This window comes from Natator depressus, chromosome 11 (assembly GCF_965152275.1).
Source record: "Natator depressus isolate rNatDep1 chromosome 11, rNatDep2.hap1, whole genome shotgun sequence".
Lineage (NCBI taxonomy): Eukaryota > Metazoa > Chordata > Testudines > Cheloniidae > Natator > Natator depressus.
This window is the reverse complement of record NC_134244.1, coordinates 6447488-6465748: the sequence shown is the minus strand read 5'-3', so window position 1 is coordinate 6465748 and position 18261 is coordinate 6447488. Positions and strand designations below refer to the sequence as shown.

The 18261-nt window shown below is 41.6% G+C and overlaps 1 protein-coding gene across 2 annotated transcripts in view; it reads left to right on the top strand.

Moving 5' to 3' along the window:
• Nucleotides 1-18261, top strand: part of CNTNAP5 (contactin associated protein family member 5) — a 420028-nt gene that overhangs the window by 375417 nt on the left and 26350 nt on the right. For both annotated transcript variants that reach the window (XR_012641395.1, XM_074967062.1), the window contains exon 20: nucleotides 16839-16969. Coding sequence is in view for 1 of the 2 variants with exons in the window: in XM_074967062.1 (XP_074823163.1) it covers nucleotides 16839-16969 (131 nt within the window). In the remaining variant the exon portion in view is untranslated. The remainder of the gene's footprint in view (nucleotides 1-16838; nucleotides 16970-18261) is intronic.

Here is an 18261-nt window from a genome sequence, read left to right as displayed (position 1 = left end):
CTCAGACTTGAGCAGTAACACTCTTCACTGGTATTTCAGGATCCTTTACAGTTGTTATGAAAATAATGTGTTCATAGAACAGCCATCTACCGAGTAACACTTGAAAACCCAACTGCAGGCTAATTTTTCCAACACGTTCAAGCTACTGCTCACTACTTGTAACGTTCCCCTCCCGTCTGGCCCGCAGAATGGCAGGAAGGGTGAATTCCTAACTAATAATTCTGTGTCACTAAGGAGAAGGATGGTCTTAGGTGTTCCCAGGCTAAATGTGTTTTGCAACAGCTAAAATGTCTGAAAGTCTAATGAATGTTTATACTCTATTGAAACTTTGCACAGTACACGCTGCAAAGTTAATAGGAATTGATAAAAATAATGAACAGTCTTATCTAACTCTTGCAGCACTTGCCATCCACATAGCTGCAGAGGAGGTCAGTATCATTATCTTTATTTACCAATGGGAAAATGGAGGCACAGAGGCATTGAAGTGTCTTGTCCAAGGTCATCCAGCAGGCCACTGGCAGAGCCAACAATAGAATCCAGGTCTCCCGAGTCCCTCTTCACTGTTCTGTCCACTAGGCAACACTTCTTCCCCCACAATAAGATCATGGTAGTGATCAGAACCTTAAAAGATCAGGTCCTCAGAGAGTAAGGTATAGATACGTGATGTTCTGGGAACCATCATAACTCAGGAAGAGAGGAATTGCCATTCTGGGTCAGACCCATGGTCCATCTACTCCAGTATCCTGTCTCCAATAGTGGACAGCACCAAGGTTCCTGGAGCCTCATAATGGACAATTATGAAAAAAACTCCCCACAGAGGAAGGTTCTTCTTAGCTCCTCTCAATTAGTGGTTGGCTGAAACATGAGCGCTTATAGGTAAAATTTTCAAAAGCATCTAAATGACTCAGGAGCTGAAGTCCCATTTCCAAAGATGACTTAAAGCACGTAGGATCCTAAGTCCCATTGACATCCTGCCTAGGGTGGTGATGGTGAAATCTTCAGGGAGATTAGAGAGATTGCAGAAACCAAAAACCCAATAATAATGAGGGATTTCAGCTATCCCCATGTTGGCTGGAAACATGTTGCCTCAGGATGAGGATGAGGACATAAAATTTCTAGACACCATTAGTGACTGCTTCTTGGAAGCAGCTAATCCAGAAACCCACATGGGGAGAGGCAATTCTTGATTTAGTCCTAAGTGGCGCATAGGATCTGGTCCAAGCGGTGAACATCGCTGAACCACTTAGTAATAGCAGCCATAATATAATTATATTTAACATACTTGGGGGGGGGGAATACCAAAGAAACCCATCACAGTAGCATTTAACTTCAAAAAAGGGAACTATACATCAATGAGCAGGCTAGTTAAATGGAAATTAAAAGGAACAATCGCCAAGAGTGAAAGGCTGGCAAGCTTCATGGAAACTTAAAAACCACCATCATGGAGGTGCAAACTATCCATATACCCCCAATGTGTGTGTGTGTGTGTATATATATATATATATATAAATAGACCCCCCCCCAAAAAAAAAGCTGCAGAGTACAATAGGCAGTTTTCGATCAAATTTTTCAAAGATGTATTTTTAAGTCAAATCCTAGTGAGAAAAAGAGAAAGGAACATAAACTCTGGCAAGTCAAGTGTAAAAGCATAAATTAGGCAGTCCAAAAAAGTATCTGAAGAGCAAATAACAAAAGACATAAAAAAAAAAACCTAACAGCAGGGTTTTTTTAAGTGCATCAGAAGCAGGAAGCCTACCAAACCATAAGTGGAGTCACTGACCAATCAAGGTGCTAAAGGGGCACTCAAGGAAGACAGGGCCATCAGTCTTCACTGCAGAGGACGTGAGGGAGATTCCCACTCCTGAGCCATTCTTTTTAGATGACAAATCTGAGCAACCTTCTCATATTGAGATGTCAGTAGAGGCAGTTTTGGAACAAATTGATAAATTAAACAGTAATAAGTCACCAGGACCAGATGGTATTCACCCAAGAGTTCTGGAATATGAAATTGTAGAATTACTAACTGTGGAAAGCAACCTAGCGCTTAAATCAACCTCTGCACCAGATGACTGGCAGATAGCTAATGTAATGCCATTTAAAATGAAAGTCTCCAGAGGTGATCCTGGAAATTACAGGCCAGTAAGCCTAACTTCAGTCCCAGGCAAACTGGTCAAAACTCTAGTAAAGCACAGAATTATCAGACACACAGAGGAACATGATTTGTTGGAGAAGAATCAACATGGCTTATGTAAATGGAAATCATGACTCCCAGTATATTAGAATAATTTGAAAGGGTCAACAAACATGTGGACAAGAGTGATGCAGTGGCTATAGTGTACTTGGACTTTCAGAAAGCCTGTGACAAGATCCCTCACCAAAGGCTCTTAAATAAAGTAGGTAGACATGGGATAAGTGGATCAGTAACTAGTTAAACAATAGAAAACAAAGGGTAGGAATAAAGAGACATTTTTCACAGTGGAGTGAGGTAAATAATGGGGTCCCCCAGAGATATGTATTGGCACCCGTGCTGTTCAACATATTCATAAATGATCTGGAAAAAGGGCTGAACAGTGAGGTGGCTACGTTTGCAGCCAAGATAGGTCTGACTGACTGTGAAGAATTACTGTGAAGCATTACTCAAGATAGGTCCAAAGCTGACTGTGAAGAATTACAAAGGAATCTCACAAAACTAGATGACTGGGCAATAAAGTGGCAGATGAAATTCAACGCTGATAAGTACAAAGCGATGCACACTGGAAAACATGATCCCCAATATATGTATACAATGAATGGGTCTAAATTAGCAGTTATCACTCAGAAAAGAGATCTTGGAGTCATTGTGGATAGTTCTCTGAAAACATCTGCTTTATGTGCAGCGGCAGTCAAAAATTAGGAAAGGTTTAGATAAGAAACCAGAAAAGATCATAGTGCCAAGATAGAAATCCATGGTATGCCCACACCTTGAATACTGATAAATTAAACAGTGGATTTCTGGTCACCGCATCTCAAAAAAGATATATTAGAATTAGAAAAAGTTCAGAGAGGGGCAACACAAATGATTAGGGGAGCTTCTGTATGAGGAGAGTTGAGAAAGATGGACTGTTCAGCTTAGAAAAGAGACAATTAAGGTGGGGGGGATATGAGAGAAGTCTATCAAATCATGAATGGTGTGGAAAACGTGAATAAGGATGTGTTGTTTACCCTTCACAAAGCACCAGAACCAAGCGTCACATGACTAAATTAATAGGCAGCAGGTTTAAAACAAACAGAAGGAAGTACGACTTCACACAATGCACAGTTAACCTGTGGAACTCATTGTCCAGCAATGTTGTGGAGGCCAAAATATAAGTGGGTTCAAAAAAGAATGAGAGAAGTTCCTGGAAGATAGGTCCTTGAATGGATATTAACCAATGTGATCATGGATGCTACCCCATGGTTTTGGTGACCCTAAACCTCTGACTGCCTGAAGCTGAGACTAGCTGAATGGGGATGGATCATTCAATATTTGCCCTGTTCTGTTCATTCCCTGTGAAGCATCTGACAGCAGCCACTATCAGAAGACAGGATACTGGGTTAGATGGGCCATTGGTCTGATCCTGTATGGCTATTCTTATGTTCTTATGTAAAACTTGGGCTCTTGGTTCACGTAGGTGTTTTTGAAAATTTTAATCTATATCTTTTTAAGTCCTATGTAATGTAATTGTGCATCTTTTCATTTTTCATATAAACATTTAGTCCTTTTATGTAGGCTACTATGCCCTTGGGATCAGCATCTCAGCCTCCGGTCTCTAGTTATAGTCATTTCAAAATTCACCTTTCTCTGGTCATTTTTCAAGGAGCATGGGACCTCAAAGCACCTGCACCTTGAGACACGGATGCATTAATCAAATTGCAAAGAAATTCTAGGTGCCATTAATTACTATGCGGGATAAAAATCATTATTCTGCCTTATTAAAGGTATCAAAATGGTTTCCATAGATCATTCACTGGATCTGTTGACCTTCAAGGATGACTGGGTAATTAGATTATATTGTATCCCAAAAGAGTATATCCTAAGTGAGAGCTGTAACACAGTAAATGGAGAAAATCTCTGAGTGAAGAAACCAATAAGGGGTATTGCTATAGTTTAAGGGTATACAACACTCTTTAGTCTTTCAAATTTCTTCTGTCACATGAAGAGTTTTGCATCCAACAACAGGCACCTGCTAAGAAAGAAAATGTATTTCTTCACTCCAGTGCCAAATGTTTGATATAACTTTCTGTTGCAAATTTCAGCAATCCCACCAAATAACCAACACCTTAGCATTGTTATCCATCTTGACCTCACTATTAAAATTGCCCACTTCACTATGGTGAAAAAAGACTTGATAATTCCACAGATATATCCTGTCACTTACTCTCCCCTATTTAGGAAAAAAAAATCAGATGAGAAATATAAACATGATGGGAAAAGATCTATAGGAAATGTGTCTCCAAACCTTTGATTTCCACTTTGCTTTTCCTGTGGGTGCCATGTGATTCCTAATCCAGAAAGACGGCAGATAGCCAGCATCAAAGTAAAGAGATAAAATCTCAAGCTCTATTCCAAAACGATTGAAAATTTATCTGGATTTATCATCTCATCTCATGAACCCAAGAACTTGAGCGATTTTTTTCTATTCAATACCTATTGCCATCCCAGTGAGCTCCCTTTTCGATTTCTCCTCTAGCGAGAGAGACTCTGAAATTGCAAAGGAAAGATTAAAGATAGAAAAAAATACATCAGTTAAAACCAAAAGTACAGATGAAAACAGCTTGAGTCATTCTCCTGCCAGCTCTTTGATTTCCAGCTTACAAGAGCTGTAACTAGGTGAACCCAAGTGCCCTGTCATCCAGGGCCTTGAAATCTGCCAGGCTTTTTAATAAATGCATAATGAAAAAATAAACCCATGGTAGGTATCAGATAAATTAGCACACAGAAAAAAAAAAGTCCAAGAGATGTAAAGCAGACATTTTCCAGATGAATTGTTTTTTTTCAGAAACTAATAATCCATGCTAACCTCCCTCCATTTCAAAGTCAGAAGTAGGCTTGTGTGAGCATTTTAAGTCTACCTGCTCCTGTTACCTTGCAAACATGTTTACTTGAACCTGGAGCATCTTGTTCCTAACAAGAGCAAAGTCTTTATCATTTTTAAGCCACACGAAGGCAGTAAATTGAGGGCAAAGTTAAAATAAATCAACATGCACGTGTGCATGCACATACACGCACAAAGAAAGAAAAGTTTCGTTCTTTCTTTCTTCACAGATTGCTGAGCCTCCCACTTCTGCGTGGGTCCACATTGCTCAATCTTTTGTCTCTCATATTAAGGGCCACCATCCCTCACACTGAGTCATATCTAACTCTGAGAGTCATGCTTGGAGTGAGGTACTATGAAATGTGGCAGAATTGGACCCTAATAAGTTCTAGTGCTAATGCAATATAATTATATGTCTATAGTGCCTTTTGGCCTAAAGGTTTCGGAGTAGTAGCCGTGTTAATCTGTATCAACAAAAATAACCAGAAGTCCTTGTGGCAGCTTAGAGTCTATGTCAATGGTCTTTACAAATTAGATACAGGATGCACTTTGCCCACCATCAAATTGCAGCTCACAGAGCTTAGGACAGTAAATTAGGGGACAGGGTCATGGCAGGTAAGGTTAAGGTTAAGGACAGGGCATATTTAACAGGCAGGAGTAGAGGAAAGTGGTCAAATTGGGGCATATGGGCCATGGTTTTGTTTAGGGCAGTGGCTCTCCAACAGTGGTCTATGGCTGCCTGATGAACACTTGCTGATTGTCCCTGGAGAGCTGGCTGAACCATGGCAGAGGTGGTTCCTCCCTGCTTCTAGCTGCTGAATCACATGGACATACATGAATACTTTCCAGATATTGTTTGTTCATGCAAGCCATTGCTCTAGTTAACACAGGAAAATGATGTTATCTTTAGGGGGCTTAGAGGGATGTAATCACACAGTGCAATCATGAATGGAAAAGGAGGCAGTCCAGGTAATTGTAAATAGGAGGTGAGAGGATCCAAGGGAGAAGAGAAGGGGAATCAGAACTATTAAGGCTGGAGATAAAGTAAATCTCTGTGTAAATATGGTCCATGCTATGAGAGAGGAAATAAGTACATAACCTAGGAAGTCTCCCTTGCAAAACCATGCCACACAACATGGAATTTTTGATGGTGCAGAGAATGCACTTGCATGTATGTAGAAAATCGAGATGTTGACAAGAAGTTTCTATTGAAATCCAGTGTGACTAATTCTTAGAGGTAGTAGTGGTACTTGACTAGCAGGCATCCAAATGAGATTTGCTTATGGTCTTCTAAATCTTATTTGACTTATTTGAAAGGAGAGGCAGCCAAAAGCATTCAGCCAAGAACTCTGTTTGACAGATTTTTTTTTTTTTTTGCTGTCCAAGAGGAAGGAAATGCAAGGTGGCTTCGTTAGCTCAATTCATGGAGATATTTTATGCATTCAGAACACTTCAGGTTACTGAATGGTCAACAGATGCCCAGGAGATGCAAAGGGAACAGCTAGAGGATGGTAATTGGATTATATAAAGTGGAGAAAGAAGAGCAGCTGTTTGTAACTAATCTGTGTGCTGCATACATACAGACTGACATTGAACATATTGGCATCTGGGATAAAACCCAGGACCATTGGCTGCAAACAAAGAGGCTTCCAGTACTTGATTTTGAGCTGAAAAGAGAATCGTCATTAGCTGTTGCAAACAGTAGGCCTTTATCATCTAGAGCTCATCCAGTAGAGGACAGTTTTCTACACACACCCTCTGGCCAGTATATTGCAAATGACAGGTCATTTGTTCAGACAAGGTGGGTGAAGATCTTTTATTGGACCAACTTCTGGTGGTGGGAGAGACAAGCTTTTGAGCCAACACAGAGCTCTTCTTCCAGTCTGGGAAAGGTACTCCTGGTGTCACAGCAAAAGGCAAGGTGGAACAGACCGTTTAACATAAGTAGTTAACACTTATTATAAGGCACCGTTCGAGGCAGAGTGTCCTGTTAATACCTCTGCAGGTATAGGACAAAAAGATGGGGTTAGTGGGTTACAGATTGTTGTAATAAGCCATAAATTGAATGCTTTTGTTCAATCCATGATTTTTAGAGTCTGGCAGAGTAATGAATTTAAGCTCCCAGGCTTGTCTTTTGAAAGGGCTTGGTGCTCTTTGAGTTGGTGTATCCTGGTCTGTGGTGAGCTTGCTTCTCTAGTGTCCTGGGACTGACAAGGCTACAGATACATTGCCCAGGTCGTTTGTTGTCTTGTTTGAGGAGCTGACCTCAGCCAGCATTGTAAAAAATGCTGTGTGAAGGCTTTTACATTTGAAGTGAAATTGCAGACTTTGTGTTTCTTTATTTCTATATACGGAAAGGTCAAACAGGCCAAAAAATGGCCCCCCACAGAAGCCCTTGACACTAAAATCTTTGGCAACAAACGATGACTCTTTTAGCATGATAAAACCGGAACATTCATAAGAATGTTTAGAGGCAAATAAGTTAAAGGTTTGCAAAAAGCAAAATTTGGTGAGGGGCTGAGGAAAACTCCGATATCTTGAAGATCCTACCAGAGAAAAGAAATTTACAAATTATAGAAATATGCAAATATTTCCTCTGAAATATACAGTGGCCTATATTTTGCTACAGAAATGCTGTCATGATAAAACCATTATTATTTATTTGTAGTATGGTAGCATCTGGAACCCTAAGTGAGATCAGGGTCCCATTTTACAGATGGGGAACTGTGGCAGAGAGAAATTAAATGACTTGCTTGGCGTTAACCACAAAGTCTGTGGCAGAGCCAGGAACTGAACCCAGACCTCTTGAGTTCTGCTCTTAACCATGTTGTCCTTTTGCTGGTCATCACCATTTGTATGATGACACAACGGCCTCAAATCTCATGAACAAGCTATTCTTGTATGTGGTAGGTTTGCTGATGGCTGTGAAACTCAAACTCTGCCCTGAGGCTTGCAATAAATCAAGCCAGGCTTGCTGATGTGAGAGTCAGACTTGTCCAAGCTCAGGAGCCAGCAAAGTCAATGAAACGTTAGGCAATATTCAGAAGGACCTAACGATAAGAGGCACAGGACATTGCCAGGGGATTAATGACCAGTTGGGTGATGTTGGTGGACCGTGACACAAGCAAGGACCATTAACCTCAGACAAGTCATTCACAGGCAATGAACTAAGCATGATGGTTGAAGCATGATGGTTGAAGAAAACAGACATATGATTTTTATTTTTAAGTTTGATGCTTCATCTGTTGATCAAGAGACCTAATGAAATGTACAAATTGACTGTATCATCTCTCCAACCCATTCAGTTCATATTCCATCATGATCTCATTTCTGAACATTATTATTAATTACTGTGAGGCAAATCCCTGCTTGGACGGTGACTGTGTTGTAGAGATTGAAACTAGAATGGATGGAAGATAATAGCTTGAGTTTGAAAATAACAGGCCAGATACACAACTAGGGTACATTGGTGTAATTCCCTTGAAGTAAATGGAGCTCCACCAGTCTCCTCCAGCTGAGGACCTCAGCCTATTCTCCCCATGAGTCATTCGTGAAAGGTTAGCACTGTATTCATGTAGGAGAGAATAAACAGACTGCTTTTGCAAACATGTTTACTACTTGACACTTCAAGTGAAATCTCCAGTGTAAGATCAAAGACATGCAAGTCAAAATAACTAAATGCAAAGATGAGTAAACCACATAAAAACGGCCATACTGGGTCAGACCAAAGGTCCAGCTAGCTCAGTATCCTGCCTTCCGACAGTGGCCAATTCCAGATACTTCAGAGGGAATGAACAGAACAGGTAATCATCAAGTGATCCATCCCCTGTCGCCCACTCCCAGCTTCTGGCAAACAGAGGGAGGGACACCATCCAGTCTGATCTAACTCCTATTAAAGTCCTTGGAAAGACTCATTACATACAATGAGTATTTTAACAGAGTAGGGATTTCAGCATCAGACCCAATATTTATCATATGCATATTTTTTTTAAATTAAGTGTCTTAAGAGCAATTAAAAGGAAGAAAAAAGAATTTGTAAGCACCAACCAGTTTGCTGGTGCAGGGTAAGACATGAAGGAATCAACCTTGTTGTTTGAAAGCATGTTTGTGTGGCTGCAGGGAGTTTTCAGGTGAAGCTGATCCCTTGAGTCCTGCTCTGCCTAATCAGACTGAGTCACTTGCTGGAAAATATCCTTAAAACTGCACCCCTGTTGGAGAGCAACAGGAGCTTTGTTAATTCACTAGAAATACATGTAGTAATAATAATAATAATAATTAATAATAACAATGCCATGCTTTTATATAGAAGTCTTTGTCCGTAGATCTCAAAGCACTGTACAAAAGAGATTGAGATCATTATCCCCATTTTACTGATGAGGAAACTGAGGCAGGTGGCAGGGACATGTCTTGCCCAAGGTCACCCAGCAAACCAGTGTGACACCAAGACCAGAACCCAGGTCTCCTGAGCCACTGACAAGTGGTCTAGCCACTAGGCAACACTGTGGACCTTGTACATGTATACACACACCATATATGTTAGAGGTGATGCTTACGTGACAAATTGCCTAGACATGTGGTAAGTATGTTTGTCCCTCATCTTCTGCCCCTGACCTAATCTCCCAAGGATTTATTTGTTCTATCATTCCAAAGCTTCAAGCACATGCATGGCTTGGTTCTGTTACGCATTATGGGCACAAGCCTGCAAACACACATCTGAGTAACTTTTCTCCTGTGAATATTCCTATTGAAGTCGATGTAACTGCCCATGTGAGTAAAGTTACTCAGATGCGTAAGTATTTGTGGGATGAAGTCTGTTGTTTGGGCCCATCTAGGCGGGGGGAATTATTTGGGCTTTCGTTTCAGCTTTGGGTAATTATTTTCTGGCTTTGTCCTGATAAGCAGTTGCAACTTCATTTTTTGCCCTCCCTTGCATGTGCCTCCTGTTTTCCTTTCTGGCTCCTGAGCTCATTGACTTTACATGGGAATCAAGTTCCTAACCTCCATAGGCACTGCTGTAAATCCCATTGGGCACCTATCTATGTTTTAGGCGCCTAAACATCTTTGTAAACAAAGACGGTGCAGAACAAAGGTGAATTGGGCCCCTAGAGCCTAACTTAGGCACTTTTAAACTATGTCCCATAACGCAAAATAAATACACTAATCAATAATCAGTTATACATGGATGTTATTCTTTTGGAAAGACACAAATCTGACCCCTAGATCTAAACACTCCAATCTTTGGGGGGTGAGGCATTTACATTTCAAATAGGCTTCACAGGTCATAGCTCTAAGTACTAGCAGGGTCCATTAATTTAGCTATTTTAAGATTTAATAACTAGTGTTTTCCTTTAAGACAGCACCACAAAAAACAGCTGAGCAATAGCCGCAGGATACCACAGGAAAACAAAATCAGCAATCTCGCCTCTCAATTTTCCACGTGTGTGAAACGAACAGCGATAGCCCGTTTTTCTCCCTCTTTCCAAAAATGTGCAAAGACGGTCTTAGTTAAAAGCCACTGGACAATTCAGAAGATGGGTCCTGTTATTTCACGACACCAGCTGCACATCCTGTGAAGAGTAAATTTATTGAGTAAACGTCCCTTGGGAGAGGCTGCTAATTAAGGAGCAGGTTTCCTACCCAGCTGTTCCAAACAGAGAGAGAGGTCGTTCATTTTTAAATATCCAAGCTGTAAAGGAGAAGAAGTACTGCAGCACCAGGATTCTGCAAGCTGACAGGGAGCTTTTTGGTGGGGCATGACACTGAAAACAGTCCTCTAGCACCATGTGATATGGAATGAACAGAACAAAATTTCACCTAAATCATTGCAAAGGGCTTTCTGTACACAATTTTTAATAGCTGATTTTGAGTGCATCGCATTATTAATAGCCTCACTAATGTTACTTCCCGCCGTTTAATCAACTTCCCTAATTATTTTCTCTCTTAACTACTGCTTGTATGCATGCTGTGGAAATATCAAGGCAGTGTGGACACTAGTTTAATAGTCTGCTGAAGTCATTCTGTGTTCAGCTGTTGTATGGATAAAGGGTCTGTCAGGAGTTTCACTTGGGGTCTCTGGGGTGGGGGGGGGGTCAGAGCTGAATGGCCAAGCCAGTGATTCTCATATCATTCCTATGAATGATGCCATCAACCCACCCCCGACTTCTAGGTTCTCAAAGTGAAACCATGGAAGGGCTCTGAACAAACAAAAAGTAGTTCTTCACACAACACACAGTTAACCTGTGGAACTCATTTGCAGGGGATGTTGTGAAAGCCGAAACTATAATAGGCTAAAAAAAGAATTAAATAAGTTACTGGAGGATAGGTCCATCAATGGCTATTAGCCAAGATGGTCAGGGATGCAAGCCCATGCTTTGGGTTTTCCTAGCCTCTGATTGCCAGAAGCTGGGACTGGATGCCAGGGGATGGATCACTCAGTGACTGCCCTGGACTGTTAATTCCCTCTGAAACATCTGGCATTGGTTGCTGTCGGAAGACCGGATCCTGGGATGGATGGACCATTGCTCTGACCCAGTGCGGCCGTTTTCATGTTCTTAATGCCATTGGTGGTACATGCAGGAATCACCCCGTTTACAAAGTCGTGATGTAAACACTGGGTTAAGGCTCTTTCCAGATTCCCTAACAGAACAGGTTTGAATTCCAAACTGAGCACCATGCAGTTCACAGGCTTGAGGAGACCTTAAAGGCAAGATCAGCGTTTTCAGATTTGCGAGCCAACCCGAAGATACACAGGGTAAAATTTTCAAATATGCCGACGTGATTTAGGAGCCAAAGTCTGTTTAAAAAAAAAAAAACTGCTTATGAGCCCAAGTCTCACTGACTGTCAGTGGGACTTAAGTGCCTAAGCCACCTTGGCATGTTTGAATATGTTACCCTTAAATCTGTATTTAGACACCTAAAAAGGGGCCTGATGTCCAGAATGGCTGAGCATCTGCACTGAGCACTGACTTGGATGGAGTTACTCTTGATTTATACCAACATATTTGAGATTGAAATGAGGCCCATCTGGTGTGATCTTTCTCCTGTTGACATTAATGGGGGCTTTGCCACTGAATTCATTTGGAGCAGAATTGAGCCTATATTGGTTATTTATTTTTTCTTCTCACCATCCGTAGCAGACTGTAGCAGCCATTACAGAAGAAAGGATCAGGCCTGTCAAAGGATATTTTTTCTCCTAGCTCCCATTAACATGAATAGGAAGTTTGCAAGCATATCCCCTGGACTGTAACCTTGAATTAAAATACCCTCCTGTGGTTCCACTCTTGGGTCACTGCAATAATACAAGTGCTCGCCAAATGCACATGTGCTTATTGTGTTGCTTTTTAACGAAATCATCGGTAACTGACCATCACTTACACTTCTATTTGTGGAAATGCACACAGCTGGCACTGCTGATACCCATGGTACACAGACGGCAGAAAAATAACAATCCTGTTAATAGAGTTAACCGAAAAAACAATACATGGGCCATGTCATAATAGATAACGTTATGGCTGGGATGTTTGTTTGTGTCGTGCAATTTGTGTCATTTGATAATCTTACTCATGGTGGTGGATGCTGAGAGACCTCTAAACAGCAGATTATGTTTGTTATAGAGAGACAGAGACTGGACTCTGCTTTGGTTTTGCTGTGCTCAGTGCAGTACTCGGAGGATAAGGTTTGTTTACTACCTTTCATGTTCCTCCAATCCTGCGGCTGGGACTGTCCCCAGGGCGGATTAGAGTAGCTCCAGGGGGTGTTTTAACAGCCAGGGATTGCCAAGGTATAAGAATACCCTGGCCACATCCCCTTCCCTACAGCCACAAGGTGCGGTGGGAGTGGCGTAAATGCTGCTACAATGGCTCTCCACCTGCCCCCAGAAGATCATTTAAACCAGCATTATGGCTGGTTTGCATCACTGGAGACTAGCCATAGATTTGAAGGCCAGAAGAGACCCTTGCGATCATCCAGTCCAACCACCTGCATTTCACAAGCCAGAGAATTTGTCCAGTAAACTTCACCATAGCAGGGCCAAGAATCTGACCTGTAAGGCAGAACTGTCCCTCCATTGTGCTTAGTTAATAGCAATGGTCCCCAGGAATTACCTGGAGAATAACCAGGCAGTGAAGCAGAACATTGCTTGAATACTGCTGTACGTCTTATGTACCTGCTTAGGCATGGCAAGGTGAGGTCCGGATGACCAGCCAAGCCATCATTGCAATCAAATTCCCAGATGTGTACTGCTGTCCTGGTAGAGAGACAACACTTAATTACTATTATGAGATAGGAATGATGTAAAAATCACAGTAACCTGAATTATGCCCATGAATGATGTCCATGCCCCTTTTTGTGATTAGTGATACCCCAGCATAATGGGGCACAGAACTCCAACCAACCAGATAATCAAAATTCAAAGTTACACAAAAGATTTCTTAATAATAGTTAATCCATTTCTCTTTCTATCACACATTTTAATGTAATTAAAAGATTATGTAAATCTTCCAGCATGAAAAGATTTGCTGCTGACTAAGGGCCAAAGTCCGCTCTCAGTTACACTGGTATAAATTCCAAGGTAACTCCGTGGCAATCAGTAAAATTGCTTATTTATATTGATGTAAATTTGGCCCTGGCAAAATCCCTTAGTTCAAGTCAACAATTTTGAAGAGCAGAAGTCGAACAATTTCTTAGCTGGAATTTAAAGAAAATAAGTCTGCCTGCCCGGGCTGGGAAGCTCACTCTGTTGCAGCGTAGACATGCCCGCTGTGTTACCCTGATTATGGAGGTGCTTAATCATAGCCATTGCTTGGTGTCACATTACTGATAGGTACTCTCAACCTTAGCTCCAGCTTCATGCAGGTTTTCGCAGGGAATAGAAATGAATTGCATTGGAATTGGGAGACTCCTTGCAGGGTAAGGTTCTATTCAGTACGACGAAGGGTGGCAGAATCTGGTCGTGTATTATTGTATTTAGCCAGTCTTAAGCCCATGTACTGACCAAGATCTATGCGTTACCCACACACCTCCTGGGTATGGTGTTCTGGCCCATCTAATGGCACTGAGACCAATTAGAGAGAGAGAAAGTCACAGAGCTATTAATGAGTCTGCCCAACAGCCTTAGCTCACAGGCAGCTGGCTTTTAGCTCATGCTGTAGAGGCTCAAGCACTAAGCTGCAAAGGTCCCTGGTTTGATTCCTGCCTGCCGATGACCAGGGTCTGTCAGCGTTACATATGCATAAATTCCCCAGTGATGTCAATGAGAGTTCCATCTATATATCTAGGAAACTATACCTCTTATATCCTTTACTTTCTCCTTCTATTAAAACCCCTTCTGATCTTATAGGCCCTGTCAAGGTTCCTCCCCCACTCTGAACTCTAGGGTAAAGATGTGGGGACCTGCATGAAAATCCCCTAAGCTTACTTTCACCAGCTTAGGTTAAAACTTCCCCAAGGTACAAATTAATTTTATCCTTTGTCCTTGGATCTCCACTGCCACCACCAAACTCTAACTGGGTTTACTGGGAAACGTAGTTTGGACACGTCTTTCCCCCCAAAATCCTCCCAACCCTTGCACCCCACTTCCTGGGAAAGGTTTGGTAAAAATCCTCACCAGTTTGCATAAGTGACCACAGACCCAAACCCTTGGATCTGAGAACAATGAAAAAGCATTCAGTTTTCTTACAAGAAGACTTTTAATAGAAGTAAAGAAATCCCCTCTGTAAAATCAGGATGGTAGATACCTTACAGGGTAATTAGATTCAAAACATAGAGAATCCCTCTAGGCAAAACCTTAAGTTACAGAAAAGACACACAGACAGGAATAGTCATTCTATTTAGCACAGTTCTTTTCTCAGCCATTTAAAGAAATCATAATCTAACGCATACCTAGCTAGATTACTTACTAAAAGTTCTAAGACTCCATTCCTGTTCTATCCCCGGCAAAAGCAGCATAATGGCAAAATACAGACAGACACAGACCCTTTGTTTCTCTCCCTCCTCCCAGCTTTTGAAAGTATCTTGTCTCCTCATTGGTCATTTTGGTCTGGTGCCAGCAAGGTTACCTTTAGCTTCTTAACCCTTTACAGGTGAGAGGATTTTTCCTCTGGCCAGGAGGGATTTTAAAGGGGTTTACCCTTCCCTTTATATTTATGACAGGCCCTTGGACTGGTGAAAAGACTGATTCTCAGTAGCCTTTCTCACTTCCCCTCATGCCTTTGGGTACGCTGCTAACTCCTTGCTCCAAACTTTCTGGTGAGCTAACTTCCCTGGATAGGCTGAGCCGTGGCAACGCCCACCAGTTAGCAGCCTGGGGCCTGTGTGCCCTGGAAGGTTAGGAAAATACATTCCTTCTACTGAAGCTCCTTTCTGAAAAGTTTCTGGGCCTAAGCCTGAAGGAACTCCTACTGAAATCAATGGGAGTTCAGCACACAGTGATATGCCCCCATGTGAAGAGGGCCAACATTATGCCTATGCCTTTTAAAAACTTTGGGAGGATTTCAGTAATGTGTAGGATGTGTGCTGCACAAGGGCAGATTTCACCCAGGGAGAACTTCTAAGAAGGGACTAGATTTGCAAGCTCTGAAACAAACTAGAAATGGATGGAAAAAACCCCTGTAGTGACAGCCAGTTCCCCTCCAGGTCATGTTCACCTGCATCCATCTCCAAAGTGCAGTGATGTATGGAATATTTGGAGCTAATGCAAACAAAAGCATTGGAATGGAAGGAGATAAGAATTGCTTATGATGGTTTTTAGAAGAGGAGAAAGCAAAATGAGGAGCCATTGCTCAGCAGATTGTGGGATTATATATGGTTATTACTGCCTCCTTTGAGATACTGTACTCCTGAAATGAATGTAGTAAAATAACTGTGGAAAAGGTTTTGTGTTTTTTTTAAACTCTGTAGAACCAAAAATGTTCATCATGTTTCAATTACTGACGTGCAAGAAAGCCCCAAAGATTTTCAGAATTTTGTTTTGTCTTGTTGTTACCTAATTACATGCTGAACTGCAAAGACTTGTTCTTCTCTTGTCCCAAAAAAAAAAAAAAAAAGGGATCCAGTCAGTCCATTTTTTCCCAGAGCTTTTAAAATCATATTCTTTGTCCTTAATCTTTTATGGAAAGATTTAAAGGGATATGTTTCCTTTCCTACTTTGTGCACTTGTGGGTTTGCTATTGTTTGGTTTTTCACAAGTGCTGGGAAGCCACAACTGATGTTTTGTTACAAAAGATCAGGGAAAGATTTGTTTGTCTTTGGGTTTGAAAAGAAATGCCATACTCTTTAGATGAATTAGAACCATTCTCATTTTCTTAAATAGTACCACACATTGTCTGCTACATTGTCCGTTACATTTCACTTTACTGTCTTCTTACAGAGTAATAATAAAACCCACAAATATTACTGTAATGAAACAGCTCTAGACCTGTATGCCCTCTGGTGGAAATGATCATTCATACAAAGGAGCCTAATATAGATCAAATATTGTGCAACTGTTAAATGTGTGCCCTATGGAGAGAAAGACGCATTCCTTTAATGTAGTTATTTGCTTGATCATTTCAGTTATATTTCTGTACAATGGAATTTGTAAGCTGGTGTGAAGGAAGTTTCCAACAAATTATTTGTCATGCTTTTCATTAAAGTTTGACCATTTTTATTTTAACTTCTTTATTATCACTTTAACTTGTGTCACTGCTTTTATAAAAAGAAATGAATGTTGTGTATTGCGCAAAGCTATTGAACCGTACCTAGTTATGGACACACATTTTATAGGTGGAAATGTGCTTTCCTTTTAAGGAAGCTTACAAGTCCGGTACAAGTTGAGTAAGGATGGCTTCCTCATTTTCACCATTGACTCTGGAAACCTTGCCAACCGGGAATTACACCATGTGAAGATCAACAGAGAAGGAAAAGAACTCATCATTCAGGTATCGAACCTACCTGCCATGGTTTACTTTCAGGGTCCAATTCACTACCTGTGCCCAACATTAATTAGTACCTTCCTCCACAAACAGTCTTGTTGATTTCAATGGGCTTACGAAGTAGGCTTCATGACACTATTTGTGCAAATACCTACTCGCTGGTAAGAGCAAAGGATTCACAATCTGGCCCCACCATGAGCAAGACTGGCAGAACATAGTTCTTACCAGACAGCATTTTCAAATGATTTTGTTGATTATAATCTGAAATAAGGCATATGATGCAGATCATTAGATTCATAGATTTTAAGGCCAGAAGGAACCATCATGATTACAGAACCTCACCCACCCAGTCCTGCAACAGGGCCATAACTTCTGGCTGAGTTACAGAAGTCCTCACATCTTGATCTAAAGACTTCAAGTTATAGAGAATCCACCATTTTCTCCAGTTGAAAACAGCATGTCACAGAGGAACACAACCCTCCCCCACATCCAGGGTCTCTGCTAGTCTGACCTTGGGGGAAATTCCTTCCCAATCCTAAATATGGCTATCAGTTAGACCCTGAGCAAGTAGGCGAGACCCTGCATAAGACCTCAGATACCTGGGAAACAATTTTCTGTAGCAAGGCAAAGCCTTCCCCATCTAGTGTTCCACCGCTGGCCGCTGGAGATATTTGCTAATAGCTGACACAGATGATCCATATGCCATTGTCAGCAGCCTCATCATACCATCCCCTCCATAAACTTATCAAGCTCAGCGTATTGCCGAATTTGAACAACAGAGCCACGGTGAGTGGAAGCATGTGGGAATCTCATCGATTTCATGTGTATGTGTCCCAGAGTTGAATGTGACCCATAGTTTGACTACATGAGGAGGAGGAAGGGCTGATAGGGTTAGATTGTGTGACTGTTACCACTCACATAAACAGTCCCATTGACTTCAGCAGGACTAGCCGTGTAAGTGCTTACCTCATCAACTGTGACAACCTTCCATCAGCTGATGAGAGCCCCAAAGACCTATGCACCACCGCTCTCCAAACACATCATTCTCGCTGTCCCTTTGAGAAGCCAGGCTGAGTCCAGGACCCGGTAGGCAGCCTGTTAGGGCTAACAAGTAACCTTGTGCTGTTCTGTTTTTCAAAGGAAGGGAGGGGAGTGCGCGCACAGCAATGTGTGGTGCTCTCATACCCCGGGGGGATTCCGGCAGCTTTTTGGCAAGCTTCTGCTTATTTACTAGGGCTGAATGGTATTTTGTGGCAGTCATTAATTAACAGAGAGGGAAAGGCAGAGACACGAGAGGA